The 17,361-nt window shown below is 31.6% G+C and overlaps 1 protein-coding gene across 1 annotated transcript in view; it reads right to left on the reverse strand.

Annotated features, from left to right (window-relative positions):
• LOC140445874 (serine protease gd-like) overlaps positions 1-16,460 on the reverse strand; it is a 57,845-nt gene extending 41,385 nt beyond the window's left edge. Inside the window, exons 1-2 of the mRNA XM_072538278.1 lie at positions 16,067-16,460; positions 3,435-3,816 (exon numbers count right to left, since the gene is read on the reverse strand). Of these exons, the coding sequence (XP_072394379.1) occupies positions 3,435-3,656 (222 nt within the window). The 5' untranslated portion in view covers positions 3,657-3,816; positions 16,067-16,460. The remainder of the gene's footprint in view (positions 1-3,434; positions 3,817-16,066) is intronic.
• Between the last annotated feature and the right edge of the window lie 901 nt (positions 16,461-17,361).

Below are 17,361 nucleotides of genomic sequence, written 5' to 3' on the forward strand. Positions count from 1 at the left end.
GAAGAATAGTAGAAATAACTAGTATTTCGTATAAAGTACTATATTAACCTTACAACTATAAAAGAAATACAATATACAAATTATAGAAATATGCGCCCAATGATTACTCACAATGACGAAGAAATAGATGAACTCTTTAGTAACGTAACTAAAGCCTTAAATAACAATAAAAGTCACCTTAAGTATTTAATTGGTGATTTTAATGCCAATGTCAAAAAAAGAAACGGCAACGAGCAAGTCATGGAAAAGTATGGAATCGGCGAGAGAAATGAAAAGAGAGTAAGACTAGTCCAGTTTGCACACTACTAAAACATGCTTATTGCAAATACATTCTTTTAGAAAAAAATCGAACAGAAAATGGATTAGGGTATCACCAAACTAAGAACGAATTTGACTTAATTTTAACCAACAAGATTACTACAATAAAAGATGTCAGTGTAATAAATAAATTGTACATAGGCAGCGACCATAGATCAATTACAGCAAAAATTGTTTTAGATCTGAATCTGGAAGGAATAAAATTGTTCACAAATCCAGCAGTTACCGGTATAAATATTACCAATCCAAAAAAAACTCATATCACTACCAAAGGACAATTATTGATGAATGATTACATGACCAAATCGACAGCTCTCCATTACTGGAAATTACCCTTGATAGTATCAAAGAAATCGGAGGTCCGCAACAACAAAATGAACATAGTAAACTGTCTGATAAAACCAAAACAAAGAAGGAAAATTAAAGTAAGTAGCAACATACCGAGAGTACAATACACAGAATTTTGTAAAACAGGAAAAGTATAAAGGTAGACATAAGAAAATACGATGAAAGACTGATAGAAAACTCAATCGAAAACAAAAAAAAAACAAAACAAAAAAAAGCATTAATTATTGGGGAGAAGCAAATAGTTGCTCTAACAAACGAAAACACCAGATTTACAGACAGAAATGAAATAATACAACTCGTGAATAAATTATAATAATAACTAATACAATGAACTATACAAAGCCCCTGAAATACTTGAAGAAGCAATTAGTAACCAAGAAGATGTAACAGAAGTCCGTTCGAAAGAAGTACAATCCATAATTACAAAAATTAAATGCAGTAAAGCAGCGGAAATGATGACATAACAGTGAAACTGTTTAAGTACGCTGACAAAAAACTGGAAAATCTTGCAAAAATGTAGAAAAATGCTGCATACTACTAAATGCATACTACCAATCATGATATACGTCTGCAAAACTTGGACACAAAAGCAAAAGATAATAGCGAAAATAAAAGTTTAAAGGTCCATAAAGCGATGCATACTAGGTATAACAAAGAGATATCGAAAAAGAATATATAATCAGAAAAAGACAGCAAAGATTTGATTTCACGTACAAAGCGTCCATGTATCTGTTAATACGTACTTACAGAGTAGATCCGAATAAAATGAAAAAGACAGCAAAGATTTGATTTCACGTACAAAGCGTCCATGTATCTGTTGATACGTATTTCGACTTAATAAGTCTCATCAGAACAGTTATTCATAGGCATTTTATTGTTGCTTCTTAAAAGACAGAAAAGATTTATTTTTCACGTTGAGAACGCCTATGAATAACTGTTCTGATGAGACTTATTAAGTCGAAATACGTATCAACAGATACATGGACGCTTTGTACGTGAAATCAAATCTTTGCTGGCTTTTTCATTTTAATCGGATCTACTCTGTATGAGTACAAGAAACAAATTCGTTAAGGATTTCTGCTTACTTGATAGACATGTCGTGGAATGCAAATTTTAGATTCTCCATGTCTCTATTAACATCTTTATCAACGTCTGTTATACCTTGCAATTTTAGAAGGTTCAGATTAAAGCAGAAATCTGAATTTGTTTCAAAACTATCTTACCGATTTTTCTATCAGATGTCGCTATTGCGTCCATAACGAAGCCATTTTATTGTTGCTTCTTAAAAGACAGAAAATATTTATTTTTCACGTTGAGAACGCCTATGAATAACTGTTCTGATGAGACTTATTAAGTCGAAATACGTATCAACAGATACATAGACGCTTTGTACGTGAAATCAAATCTTTGCTGTCTTTTTCATTTTATTCGGATCTACTCTGTATGAGTACAAGATACAAATTCGTTAAGGATTTCTGCTTAGTTAATAGACATATCGTGGAATGCAAATTTTAGATTCCCCATGTCTCTATTAACATCTTTATCAACGTCTGTTATACCTTGCAATTTTAGAAGGTTCAGATTAAAGCAGAAATCTGAATTTGTTTCGAAACTATCTTACCGATTGATTATATAATCGATTACAGAAAACCAAAGTTACTACTGTAATCCACAGAATTAAATCTTAAAAATTTCAGTAGGCAGGACATTTAGCGAGAAGAACTGAGAATAGATGGTCCACTAGAATAGCACTGTGATATCCAAGAGGCGTCAAGAGACCAAGAAGACTTCCAAATTGAAGATGAAATGACTATGACACAACGGACTTATGACATAAAGGAAAAAAGCCGGTACCACATGGCACAGAAAAGCAAATATAAGACAATCGTGGGCAGAAATGAAGAACGGCTATGTATTACGCTGAGATTGATGGTAATGATTAATGCCTAGTCATTCTCCTAGCTACTAGCCCAAATTCATAGAAGGAGTAGAAGAGGATCGCCAAAGAGGATTCGCTTAAAGAGGCTAGACTACCTGTGAAAGGAATTTTGTAATAAAATATGCCCCAAAATAAAATCAAACGGAGAAATGAGGAGCTCAATGTGTTGAGATTAGTTACTCTGGAATTAGATCGAACTCGTTTGAATCGATGGGTCAATATTCATCTGACATTGACCAGAATCAGAATTAAATAAACACACGTCGTCGTAATTAAATGCACAAACAAGACAGTAGCCGTGCTCCTCGAGAGACCCGATAACATTTCAAAAGACACGGCTATTTGGATAAATAATTATATGAATATGAAGTACGCCAAAAAGTTACAGAGATCAGGAAACCCCCAAATTGCTTCAATAAAAGATATGATATTATCACCCGGTTGCCTTCCCAGCAAAACCTCACGTAAACGAACAACATTATTAAACAGTAAGCAAAACGTAAGTTATACTTATTATCACTGGCTCTGAACTTTTATGCACCTTGGTTTTAAGTGCCATTTATTACCTAGACAGTTTGATTCCCATATAGATACTAGAGAATATTTATATATATATATATATATATATATATATATATATATATATATATATACATATATATATATATATTTATATACGACTACCAATATCTAAAATGTCTAAGCCTCTATGTTGATCTATATTAAACGGTTATCAAAATTCTACAAAACACACGTAACTGTTTAAAAAGTTATTACAAAAATGCCAAACTTTTTTTCTTGACAAATATATAAAAAAAGTTGTTCTTACCTGCACAGCATTTCCAATTGACATCTCTAGATTCAAAATAACCTTATTTGTACTAGTTGGGACTATAATCTGAATTTCTCCATACAAGCCGTTCTGATTGTCGTATTGGTAACGAAATATAGACGGACAAGGACTTTCCACGTTTTGAGATCTGATTCCTAGGCTATTGAGTATTATCAGATAAGCTATTAAAAATAAAACTAATTCTGTTCGATAAGTCATTTTGTACAGTAAACTGTAACGTTATATCACAAATATATAAATAAATAAAAATCTTAATCTATAATAAATAAATATTTATGAGTTTATATATACAACAAAAAGCGTTGATGTGTGCCTTTGTTCAGACTTGGGGTAGTTTGAGGTAGAAGACGTGTTTAGCCTGAAACAAAAACAATTAATAAATAAATATACCAACAAAAATGTTGCAATAATAAATATTAAGTGACTATGTGACAAATTCTACTTGATGGAGAGATAAGATAAATCATTATTATTTTAGTATATCTTCTTATTGCCATGCTCATATAGTGCATTGGCGAATTTGCGAATTATCTTAAGGCCAGACGTCTGTCTTTTGCGGCATGCAAACATTTTTGCCCTCTTGTGTACGTAAGAGGAGTCTACGGCGCCAAAAATTTCTTAATCAACAGCTTGTGGTCAACAGTATGGGGTTCTCAGTTTTTTAGACAAGCTATGCCACAAAACAGATTCAAGGATATTATAAAATATCTCAAATTTGACGTAAAGCAAACGAGATCTGATCCATTGAAAACCAACAAATTTGCTTTAGCCTCTGCGGTTTGGAATGGATTTTTAGAAAATAGTAGTGCATGTTACAAACCGAGAATAAACCTCACCGTGGACGAACAACTACTCTATTTTAAAGCCAAGCGCCAGTTCACACAATACATATGAAATAAGATGTATGGCCTGAAATTTTGGCGTTTGGCTTGCGTGAAATCAAAATATAAAGATACAGGTGTTGGTAAACACGTTCTTTTGCAGATAATAGAAAATCAACTAGGAAAGGGCAAAAAGGTTACGCCAGATAAGTACTTCACATTGACAAAATTCACCAAGGCATTGCCAAAGAAATCAACAAGTCTTGTGGGTAGTTTGAATTGAAACAGAAAGGATGTTTCTCTAAGTGCAAAACGTGAAAATCGAGAATTGTATGTTATCCATATATTCCAAAGCGACGAAAATATGTCACTGCATACCAAGGTAAGAGTTACAAAAATGTGCTTTTGTTGAGCTCGTTGTATCAATCAGTGGATGTTGCTGTCGATGGAAAAAAACTTTCTGAAGCAGTAAGTTTTTATAATCAAACCAAATCTGAGGTTGATGTAGTGGACCAAATAACGTGTGTTTATTCTACAAAAGTTGCTTCAAGACGATGACTTATGTACATATTTTATAATATTCTTGACTTAGAAGCCATAAATGCATGCATTATTTATAAAGAAGTAGGTTGAAAATATTTTGTAAAGGCAATTCTGTAACAAGGCGATGTGTAATAAATGCCGAAAACTGCAAAGTGTATGGTGTTCCAAATGTTTAATGTTTAAACAATGAAACTAAAAAAATTAAATGAGATTCTATAGTCAAGAGTGAATATAATTTCTTTAAACTTGGTTTTAATTGATTTAAGAACTTGAGGCCAAAATAATCCCTTCTTGCTTTTTGGGTGGGTATGATAAGCCCGACTTTCTAGTGTTAAAAATTAGTGCTAGTGCCCGTTCTTTTCCTTTTCTTTTTCGTTTTCTCTTTATATCTTGGGCCTGTTCCAAACTTCCTAATAGTTTAGTATTAGATAACAGAGAAACTACTTAGTGTAATATTTCCTGGTGCTTAATGTATACCAATGATAAAGTGTTATAGTTTATTTTTATGAACGAGAGAGTAATTAGCATAATTTTAACTGGTAGCTCCGACCACTCCATGGGCGTGCTCAAGATTAATTGAAAAATTACTTTGAATAATTGTAAAAAATAAATGAATTATTTCAGTGTTATAAAGTGTTATGTGTATGTAAACAAAAGTGACCTCTTTTATCACACACTATATTAGAACTGACTGGCCTACATTAAAAAGGGTTTTAAAAAATTCACATTTTTTTTAATTTTTAAAAATTACAAAAGAGAAAAAGAGTTTTTAAAACCGTCTAAGGTATGTTAAATAGATGAATAAAAATATTAATACAAAACTTACAGCTACTTGTTACAAATCCAAATCAGACTCAGAAGATGAACTTTCAGAACCAAGATTTATAATAACTGGCTCGATCATTTTATCAGTAATATTGTCCAGCTTCCACATTTTTTTCTCTTCTTTAATAGTGTGATTTACTGCCTTTTCCCAGTTTTCAGGTTTTACATTATTTACGGCCTCCAAAAACAACTGTTTAACATCATGAATTTTAGAGTGGTATTTTTTCTTGAAACTTTACTCTTTATCTGTGCCCATACCAGTTCAATCGGGTTTAATTCACAATGATATGGTGGGGATCTAAGTACTGTCATTCCACGATTTTTGGCAATTTCATCAATTTCGTATTTTTTAAATTTTTCTTTATGAAGGGCACACAACGAATAAAGTTCCGTTCTTATAGATCCGGGATGGTACGTAATATTTTTTGAACTCAGCCAATTCTGCAAGTCTTTTTTTAACCACTTGGTTGTGGGCAGTCCTTCTATAAGTCTGGAGTGATAACTTGCATTATCCATTACTATTACACAGTTCTTAGAAAGAAGATCTATCATTTGTTCGAACCATTCTTGAAAGACATCAGCGTTCATGTCTTCATGGTAGTCACCGGTACGAGTTGATTCAAAAGTTAATAAACCACCTTCAACAAAACCGTCTGAACTGCCAATGTGTACTATTATCAGCCTGCGTCCCTTTCCTGATGGTGGGTTTAAACCAGTAGATAAGTTATTTACAAAAGCGTGCCTTTGACTTGTAACAGTTTCATCCTGCCAAAATTTATTTGGTGTATGACCCTCGTTGATCCATGTTTCATCAAGATAAAATATTTTTCTTTTTTGGTTTCTCATTTCCTTTATGGTTCTTAGAAAATGTCTTCTCCATATGACAATATCGCTTCTTTCTAATAAAATAGACTTTCTGGGATTCTTTTTCCAGCGGAAGCCTATTTCTTTTAAAAGTTTCCATAACCCTTATCATCTCGAACTGAGACAAGAACTTTATCCAATGTTGGAAATTCTTGTCTAAAGAAGAATTAATGCACTTTCCGTCGAAGTCCTTCTTTAAAATGATATTCTATTTGAAATTTTGGTTTCCCTGGAGCATTACGTGGCATTTGAAAACTACCACATTTCTCTTCTTTAATAACTCTGTAAATCGTAGATTTCCCAACACCAAGTGTACTGCTAACTAACTCAACGGTCTCATCAACACTTTCACATAAACGTTTGTCTGTAAATGATTTAAAACAATTAAATATTAATGTTTTTTCATTAACTGTTAGAGGACCAATTTTTCGGCGTTTACACGGCACTTCCAAATTTTCCATAACACTAGTATACACAATAAACTGCACCTTGCAACTGAAGTACCTACTTTTAGTGAACTGTTAAGAATTTTGAATACGCCACTTGGACCTTCCTATATACAAAATGGAAAAACCCACTATCACATTTTCTGTGGAATAAGTTTAGAAGGTAATTATCTAGTCAATTACTGTCGTAGATTCCTGGAATTAAAGAATTAAATGTTTGATTGTTGAAACCCTTACTTCGTGGAATGCACTCATTTCAGATAAAATAAAACGTTTTATTTTATCTAAAGAATTATCTTTATTTTGCAAATAGGGAGGTACTTATTAAACTTTTATTGGTTATATATAACCAATAAAATAAACATCTTACATTTCTTGCAAATTCATTAGTACCTGTTAACCTCCATCACTCCGACACTGGCAACCTTATTTAGGGATTAGTAAGCCCCACAACTATTGTATTCTATTCTGCTCCAACCTTTATACCTGGTGGTCATACTCAATTTAAAATTGTTTTCCTATATACTTCTGTAAACTTGTTGACAAATATCTGTTTTTCATTGAGTCACCCGTATCAACAGTTTAGGGATTTGCATACATAATTTATTGTTTTATTACTCTCTCATACATAAAAATACACTATAGTAGGAAATACTGAAATGGATTTAGAACAAAAACTAAAACAGTTGAAACAAGTTCTTGAAGCAAACGGTTAGTTCTTAGTTAGACATAAAAGGAGTCTTTGGAATATTCATTGGATGGTAAATCGATTGTGAAAAGTAATAGTTTTAAGTACTTATGTAAAGGGTATATAGCGGGATGAATGAGGTAAGATGAATGAATGAAGAAAGCGAGGGTGTGTTGTGTGACAGAAATACATACTAGAATATTGGTCACAAGCTCTTGAAGGAAAAGTTTGAAGAAATTTAAGGATAATACCTGAGTATTTAGAATATTTATTTTAAGTAAATTGATTGCAAATGATAGTTTTAAGACTCAAGAATAGATATTATACAGTTATGGGGATATGGATGAAGATGCATGCAGTAGAATTAAAACCACCGGATCCATGCAATGGAAAGATTGTTATGTGATAGAGAGATTTCACAAAAAACCTCCCAGATACTTAGTCATAGATATCTTTTTATGCTATTTTATCTACTCTACCATTGAGCTTTTCTTTATATATCATAAAAATATACCACACATGTGGTATATTTTTAATATTTTCATTATCATTCAATAAAATATTATTTGTAAACATGTATTTAAACAATTAGAAATCAATTATTAAAATATTATTCAAACATTATGTATTTCATTTGTAAAACATTTTTTATTATGTACCCAACTGCTATTTTGCAATAGCATTTCCAAGGTAATGAATTCAGAATAATTTTAACACTTTTTATACAGTTGCAATGGTTTTATGACAAAATAACTTTAACCTTTTGATTACTAACAAATAGACATCCGGATTTAAAGGTAGATATTGATATTATAATCGATTGATGCTTATGTTACAAACAATAGGATTTGCGAGTTACATAATACGATCAGTTATACAGGTTATACAGGGAGTTTCACAGATATCTCTGAAAATACTTGACTTTAAAATGTGAAAATTTGCATTTCCTGATAAATACATGTCGCTGATATACGTCCAAAATAAAGTTATAGCTCGCTATAACTTTCGGTAAAATCGGAAATGGACATCAACTTTTTATTAGTTTTAATAGAACATTATTCGCTCCGTGCGTGACCATGGTAGGGGTACCTTGAAACGATGCCAGCGTGCGTAGCGGCCAAATATGACAAAATTGGACCTTTTGGCTGCTTTTGGATCCTTTTACGCATAAATTTTATCAAAAATGGGTGCAAACACATGTTGCGTATTTAATTGTACTAATAATAACAAAAATAGTGAGTGTAGTTTTATAGGTTTCCAAAGATTACATATAAATTAAAGAAAAGAAAAAGATGGATTCGTGCTATTAATATGAAAAAGTAAATATCACATAATTTCATTTTTATGCAATTGAAAATGAAAAATTTAAATAATTTACCTTAAATGATATTTCATAAGGTTTCAAGCTAACTGCAGCCTGCCAGATGACTTTAGCTTTTATATCATAATTTTTACTATTATTGTTTTTAATTACATGCTCTTCCACATGCAAAAACTTGATTTGCCAGTACTAGATTTTTCCGTTTGGGGTTGAAAAGATAAAGTTGATGAATTTTTGGAAACCTAGTTTTTAATACTAAATTTATTTTGTACATAAACTGAAAAATATAATTAAAAAACTAATTATTAATAATTGTCAATTTCGTATCTATTTAACATATGTTTAACCTCAAATTGGGAGGTCCAAAACTGTCAGATGAAGGCGGTAGATGTCGCGTCAGTCACGCACGGAGCGAATATACTACAGTGAAACATAGATAATTCGAATCTCGGGAACAATAAAAAAATTCGAATTATCCAAAAATTCGAATTAAAAATATATCCACAAAAAACAAAGATACCTACAAAAACATTTGTAAACGATAAAAATCAACAATAGTTGACTATTTTTATCGCTTGCAGATGTTTTCCTTGCTATTCTTGCGCGAATTTTGTCAACCAAAAACATGGGCCAACAAAATTTGGCCAAGAATACCAATTAAAACATTTGCAAACTATAAAAAATGGTCAATTATTGTTGATTTATTGGTATTTTCGGCCAAATCTTGGCCGATAAAAAATGCACAGTGGGAAAGGCTCATTAAAACAATAAAACATTTGGTCTCAAGAAATTTATTGAAAGTGAAAATACATATTTGTTACAATTAATGAAAAGACAGACTAATTTTTTCGAAAGAAATTCGAAATTTTTAGCTGCTTTTTAGAATTTAGTTTCTTGATAATGACAAATGATTCTAAGATGTTCATTGAACTAAAAATATAGCGACTTACGTCATTTTTACTTTCAAAGTGCCGTCTAAGTTGCGTGATATGGTTTATTCGGCGTATATGTAATCCGCAACTGATGACGCGTCGTCTTCATCACTCTTTTGTTTTTCATCATTATCCTTAAGAACTTCAGCGATGATCTCTGCATTGGTTATTTCAACACATGCTCCAACATCTTTATCCACGTTGACAAAATCTTCATAAGAGATGGCAGGATCAGAAATGACGTCCCCGCAACAGTCAACTAAAAGCAGCTCTTCTGCTAAAGTGTCTTTTGCATCCCCCTTTTTTTATGAAACCAACTTTTTTGAAACAGTGTTTGATCGTTTTCAGCGTTACTTTCTCTTAAGCATTCTTACACATTTGGGATGCTTGTAGAATGTCTAACATTATTTTAAGGGAGTCGCAATCTTCCGTCAGCATGTTTTCAACCAAAAAACCCCTGTAAAAATGTTTAATATTTTTTATGACACCCTGGTCCATAGACTGGAGAACTGAAGTCATGTTGGCAGGAAAGAAATATATTTTACATTTTACATCAGTGCGATAGTGTTGTCAATAAATAAAATAACTTTTCTTTTTTCTTTAATGAACTTTTTGTCTAATTTTTCAGCCATTTCTCGAAAAGATCACTAGTCACCCAAGCTCTTGCGCTGCTCACATATTCCACTGATTTTGACTTGACGTTTTTAAAACAACGCGGATTAACCGGCTTGCCAATCATCAGTAGAGGCAGTCTTTCTGATCTGTCCATGTTTGTACCAATTAGGAGAGTGACTCTTTCTTTACTTAGTTTTCCTCCATGACATTTATCGTTTTTAAATGCCAGTGTTCTGTCAAGAGTGCATTTAAAAAAAAGGACCCATCTTATCAACTTTGAAGATATCTCTTTCATCTATATCCTGAGTCATCTCCTCCAAATATGTTTTCCATTGGTTGGCTTCTTGCTGGTTATCGGCCCCACTTTCTCCACAAATGGATTTGAACGAAATTTTGTTGCGTTCTTTGAAGTCATCGAGCTACCCTGTACTCGCGTTCAAATTGTTTTTCCCCAATTACATAACAAATTGTTCAGCTTTGCTTCTTATAAGGGGACCACTCATAACTGTCTACATTTGGATTTTCTGGCTCCCTTAACCTTTTTCGATCTTTACCGCACTCACTTTCACTGTTGATAATTTTTTCTTTATTCTTCAAGTAGGTGGATAATGTGTTTTGGAGGAATTCCAAAGTCCTTGGCAATCTCATATTTTTTCTTCGTTCCTTTTTCTACTTCTTTAATTGCCGCTATTTTTTTTCCGATAACGTCAAAGTTTTGTATGTTCGAAGTTTACCATGCGACGACATCTTCGCTCAATACGAAGTGACATACTGACGTGATATGCGGTGACCGTAATACCGGCGCTAGGGTTTTCGTTACGGACAGACATACAGACATACAGAATAAGCAAATATATTACATACTGTGAGTTTTTATTTGTCTGTAAATATGTTCGATGTAATAATTGTCTTTAATAACAATTTTAGTGCATTACTGATGAAGCTAAAAAACAGTAGCGCGAAATATTTATAGAATAGAACTGTTTATCATCTACAATTTTTATTTAAAAATTTTGTCTAGAAGGCATACGCAAAAAACTATGTTTTTCACTTTTTACCCTTTACCATTCTTTTACTTTACCCCTCATATATCTTTTAGAATCCGAGTGGATTACCTGAGCCCTCTGTTGTTCAACCTGAATATGGATGAAATATTAAAAAAGTAAGAACGAAAAAAGAATACAAAATGGGAGAAAAACAACTTTAAATAATCCGCTTAAAACAACTTAAAATAATTCGCTATGCAGACGCAGCAATACTAATATTTCAAAATGATGCATATTTACAACGTATGCTGTATTAATTTAATATAACTGCCACGAAATTTACCATGTTAACTTCCCCAAAAAAGACAAAACGCAAGGTTATAAAAACAAATCTACTAAGATGTAAATTGGAGCTGAAGGGTCAGATAATAGAACACATGATGGATCTAGCTACAGAAAGCTCGAAATGGAAGTGGAAGATCAAGTGAATAGAGTAAACAGAGCCCAAGAGCCTGAATGAAACAATATAGACAAATAAAAGTATCGGGAATTTACAATACACTCATCAGACCAATATTGATATAAGCGGCAGAAACACGAGCTGATAAAGAGAGAACAAAAAGAATGCTAGAAACAACAGAAATGAAAACTGATGGAACGATCAAATAAGCCGAATGACAACAAATACAATAGTAAACATGGCGAGATAATGGTAGTGCCTTGGATATATTCATGTTTAATATACGTTTATATTCAACTTAATACTAAACAAAAAAATTCGGGATCAGTTTTATTTTTATGACTGACAGACAAGCAAACCATTTATTAACATCACACATTAATTTTTGATAAAACGCCCAATCACACAATTTTTTCTTATGTAACAACTATAATGCAAAAAGAAATTTTTGAATGTATCGTTCTTTGCTTCATTACTTTCTTTTTGTTTCTGAAACACCTGGTTTAGTCCAGTAAACATACGAAACTAAAAATAAACTTCTTATAAAAGGAACGATTTTAACTTTCACTGGAGTGCATTATTTACACTCTCACTTTTTTGAGAATTACGTAATGTTTAATAGGATTGCACATACAGTGTTTGTGCCTTGTATTGTATTAAATACGTAATATGAATGTAATACAATATAATTGTATTTATATTGATATCCAATATTATATAGCAATAAAATTATTGTTTCACGGGAACAAAAAAATCTTTGGTCAGTTTGTTGAAATTTATAAATTATTTTAACTGTCGAAATTGTGAATCTTTTTATTTTCTCTTATATTTTTTTGCAATAAAACCGAATTCAGGGCACCGGATTTTGTCCTGTGCTAGTTACCTTACTTATTATTACTGCAACTTAAATTTTTTTCTGGTCCAGATACAGTTTTTCCGTAGCTTATTCCCTTGCTATATACCTATAGGTACTGTGTTTTTTTATATTGCCTCCAAACCCCACTTTCTATACTTTTCCACAAATTTCCTTAACATATATTTTAAATCTTGCTCGTCCTGTCCAATAACAATTTGATCATTAGCGTAATGTAATGTATAGAGTATTGCATGGTCTACCAGCAGTTCATTTCTCCTACATTTCTATTTCCACTCTCTGAGAGCTTAATCAATGTATATGTTGAATGATACTGGAGGTATACAGCATCCCTTTCTAATTCTTTTAGAGACCAGAAGGCCTCACGATATTTATTTCCCAATTTAATTTTAGATAATGAAGAGTTTGGTATCCAGCATAAAGTACGTGCCTTCAAAGACAGTGATGGAATGTTAGCTAAATCATGCAGGATATGATGGTGATAGAAAAGTTATTCATGTACCAAACAAAATAGCAAAACAAAGAGCAAAGAAAGCAAAAGATTTACAAGAGATTAGATTTATCCGAATTGAAAATAATGAAATACTTATTCACGAAAACAATGTCAAAAAGAGATAAAAAAAAAGTACTTTGCCAGTCTACTTAATGAAGAATTTGACAGAAACCGATTGAGTTAACGAAGAAAGTAACAGCAATGATCACCAAAACAACAAACGAGATTATTATTATACATAAGCGAGGGCAGAGGAACTAAGTCCCTATTATGCCCAAAAACAAAGAAATTTCATTAATAACCTACTAGTAAAAAACAAAAATTACAAATAAAAGAAATAAAATTACAATTTTTGGTTTAAAAGAAAAACAATATTTTAACTATAATGTAAAACGGTCAACTGTTTTTGAACGAGTCGGTAGAGGGAGCAGAGACAATGTTATCGTTAAGGTTATTCCAGGACTCAAAAACTCTATTTGGTAAAAAGTTCTCCCTTGATCTTTTAAAAAAATTTTCTTTCTTCAGTTTGAACTGATGACCTCTGAGGCGTTCATCTTAATTAATGGTAAACATTTCATCGAGATTTCCAAAATTAAATTTTAGTATTTTAAAAGTTGTAATTAAGTCTCCACGTTGTCGGCGAAGTTAAAAAGAAGTTAGGTTAGCCATACTAAGTCTTTCTGCATAAGAAGGTCTTCTCGGTCCCAAAGAAATTCGAGTGGCTTTTCTTTGGACGTTTTCCAACATAGTCTTGTCTCGAATCAGATCAGGATACCACGTTGGTCCAGCGTATTCAAGTATGGGTCTTACGTACAGAGTGTAAAGTTTACAGAATGATTGCATTGAAACTCTCGAAAAACACCTCCGAATAAAATACAGTCTGGAGTTCGCATGTTTACAAATAGAGGTAATATGGTCGGACCAAGTTAGGCTGCTGTTTATGATAACACCAGATCGTTATACAAAAACAGAATCTAATGGCTGCCCGTTAACAAAGTATAATTTACTATTATTACTATTTTAAAAAATATAGAAAGGAAAAATAGTTAGACCAGATGATATATATATATAAATATATATATATATATATATATATATAAATATATATATATATATATATATATATATATATATATATATATATATTTTACATCAAAGACCTTACCTATAATTCGATTTCTCTCAGGTTGTACTTTCGTGGCTCAGTATCTTTATTTTTGTATTTGCAAGTATGAAGACCAACATAAATAATAAAAACAAAAATATCCAATAAATGTAAAACTCATCCATATATTAAATCGAAATAAAATTAAGTAATAAAAAAAATTTTAAATTCATTAAAGATTACTATACCTGCTATATAAAATCATAAAATTAAACAGAATAAACTCATACACACACAGGTCATATTTTCCTAACGTTCTCTCTTGTTCTAGGAATTAATGAGAAAATTGTTTCTATTTACACTGTCACCGATAAAATATTTTTAATCCTCTCTAAACTCCCTGTGAATATCTCTTGAAAATAAAAAAAAATTTATAATTTGAAACTTTTTCTATGGTTCTAACTCCTTCTGATTCAGCTGCTCAAGTTGATCTTCACCTAAGGAAAATTATTTCATATCCAAATTGCCGAGCTTCTGCTGCTTCTAACTTTCCAAATCTTTAATCCTCTCAAAAAGACATAGACAGTATAGCACCAATTAATTTGTATTTAAAGAACTTACAATTTTGAACTTTGGAGATCTCTGCTTGCATTTTTTGGATGCTACCACAAAACTTTCCAAATTTTCTGTCACTACTCACTTTACTCACCGGCAAAAAAAAACAACAATATTTATTTTCTTTTATAATTTTACGAAGAAAACAAAAACACCTTTTTGTTTCAAATCTTGTACCGAACTCCTTTGTTTCTTTTCTTTCAAATTCAAAACTCGATTTTCTCTCCTACATTTCAAGAAACTACATATCTTGCCCCTTATTCCTACTTTTCTTTATCCTCGTTTCATCCCAATAAACAAACAAAATTACTACCGGTTTCTTGTCGACACAAAATCTACGTCATCCTAGCCCATTTGGAATATCCAACATCGGAATCTATTTTTTGACAGCATAAAAAATAATTTACTACTATTATAGCAAACATTTCTTACTAAAACCCTAATCTTTACTACTTATCTCTTGGTACAATCGCTTACGAATAAATTTTAATATTAGGAAAGTCTCAAGACCGCATTTTAATTGTCAATGTTCATTATTTCATACAACTACCTTGATTTGTCCTTTTAAATCTATTCAGGAATAACAGTTCTTAAAATCACGTTAAATGTATATACTGCCTGCAACTACACTCTTCTACCTTTGAAGTTTTCAATAGCATATTTTCTTTTTCTTTAATTTAACACAATTTTTATATCTCTATAATTATGTTTTAGAGTCTTTTTTCTTGGTAACAGCTCTTTGCTGTAATTTACTATGTAGCGTATGCGCGGAAAAAAGAGGAATTTAATATCAATATCACAGTAAGTAATATGAATCTTTTTTCTAAAGATTTAGTAAGCTAAATATCCACTATATCTTCATCAAATGAAACGCCCTGTATATATTTATATATTTTTTTACCGTCAAGTATTTATGCATTTTTACTCTAAAGTAAACGTTTCATGATTTATGGGCTAAAGTTGGTTTATACAGAAAGGGACACAAAAATAAAGACAATAATAAAAACTGGGTCAACTTACCTTAAGACAAAAGGCTGGTGGTTTATATCACGCTATAAACAACATATTGTTATACTTAGAAAATATCACACTAAAGTAATCACAAAGTAATACAAATTTGTGTCACAATCACAGTCTATAACTCATTCATAATGTGTACACGAATTATTATCACCCACGCCTTCTTTTCCACCTCTAAACATTACACTTTGGTGACAAAACCATTTAAAATTTCGATATTCCTATGAAATAAATGTGTATAGTCGTTTTTCAAGATCAAGTCCGTTTTTTCAAGTTCAAGTTTGTGGATTTCTGTCAGGTTTGAGGCAGACTCGACCGTTGTGTTAAGCACGAGAGAGTGTTGTTGTTGTTGTGTGGAGATGGCGCTTAGACGCTTATTTTTTTAAGAATGAGAGTAAAACATGATATTATACTTCATTAAACATTCGGGTCTGGGAAATCCTAACTAGCACGCCTACCCAGTTGATTGGAAGGGAGAAATGTGATTCAGGAGGCTTGGCCAGTAGCGTCACTGGGTCCATTTAAAAAAACTAACGAAATTTTCGCGATATTGAACAACTCGTTTTTGCTACATAAGGTATTGATTGAGATGATCTAGTAAATTCTGTAGACATATAAGAAAACATGTATGATTTAAAATAATATTGAATGAACAAACTTGTACTAAAAATATGGAGAAAATTTATAAAAAAAAGATTTTTCCGTAATCCTCTAACATTTTTTAAATTATTTATTTACACATTTACAAGCAGCTGTTGAAAACTATAAGTTAATATGAAAGTTGTAAAATATGTGAGAGGAACAAGATAAAAATAAAACCAAAAAATCCTGGATGACTGAAGAGATACTGATAGATACTTGTGAAAGAAAGAAAACATGCTAAAATAGAGAATAATTGTGAATTTTTTGTTGAAATTTTTAAATTGATTGCAACCTACCGAAAAAAAACTAACGAAAACTAAAAGTAAAAACCAAAAAATAAAGTTTTTGGTGGTAGGGGCAAAAGGCGGGGTAAAATTGCGAGTCATGTTATAATCACATAAAACGTAAAAAAAATAATTCAGGTTGTATCGATCTCAAAAAATATTATTAGCCCCGCAAAAGTTCATAAAAACAATGAAAAAATATAGTCTTTTGGGGTTTAAAGGCTTTTTTTGAATGTCCTAAAAGACTTACTTCCTTCAAATTAAACATAACGTATAAACAACCTTGATTTCATCCATTCTGAAGTCTATAAAATGAGGAAAATCCCATAAAAACCAGTTTTTCATGTTTTTGAAGCAGGTACACTGCAC

This window comes from Diabrotica undecimpunctata, chromosome 7 (assembly GCF_040954645.1).
Source record: "Diabrotica undecimpunctata isolate CICGRU chromosome 7, icDiaUnde3, whole genome shotgun sequence".
NCBI lineage: Eukaryota > Metazoa > Arthropoda > Insecta > Coleoptera > Chrysomelidae > Diabrotica > Diabrotica undecimpunctata.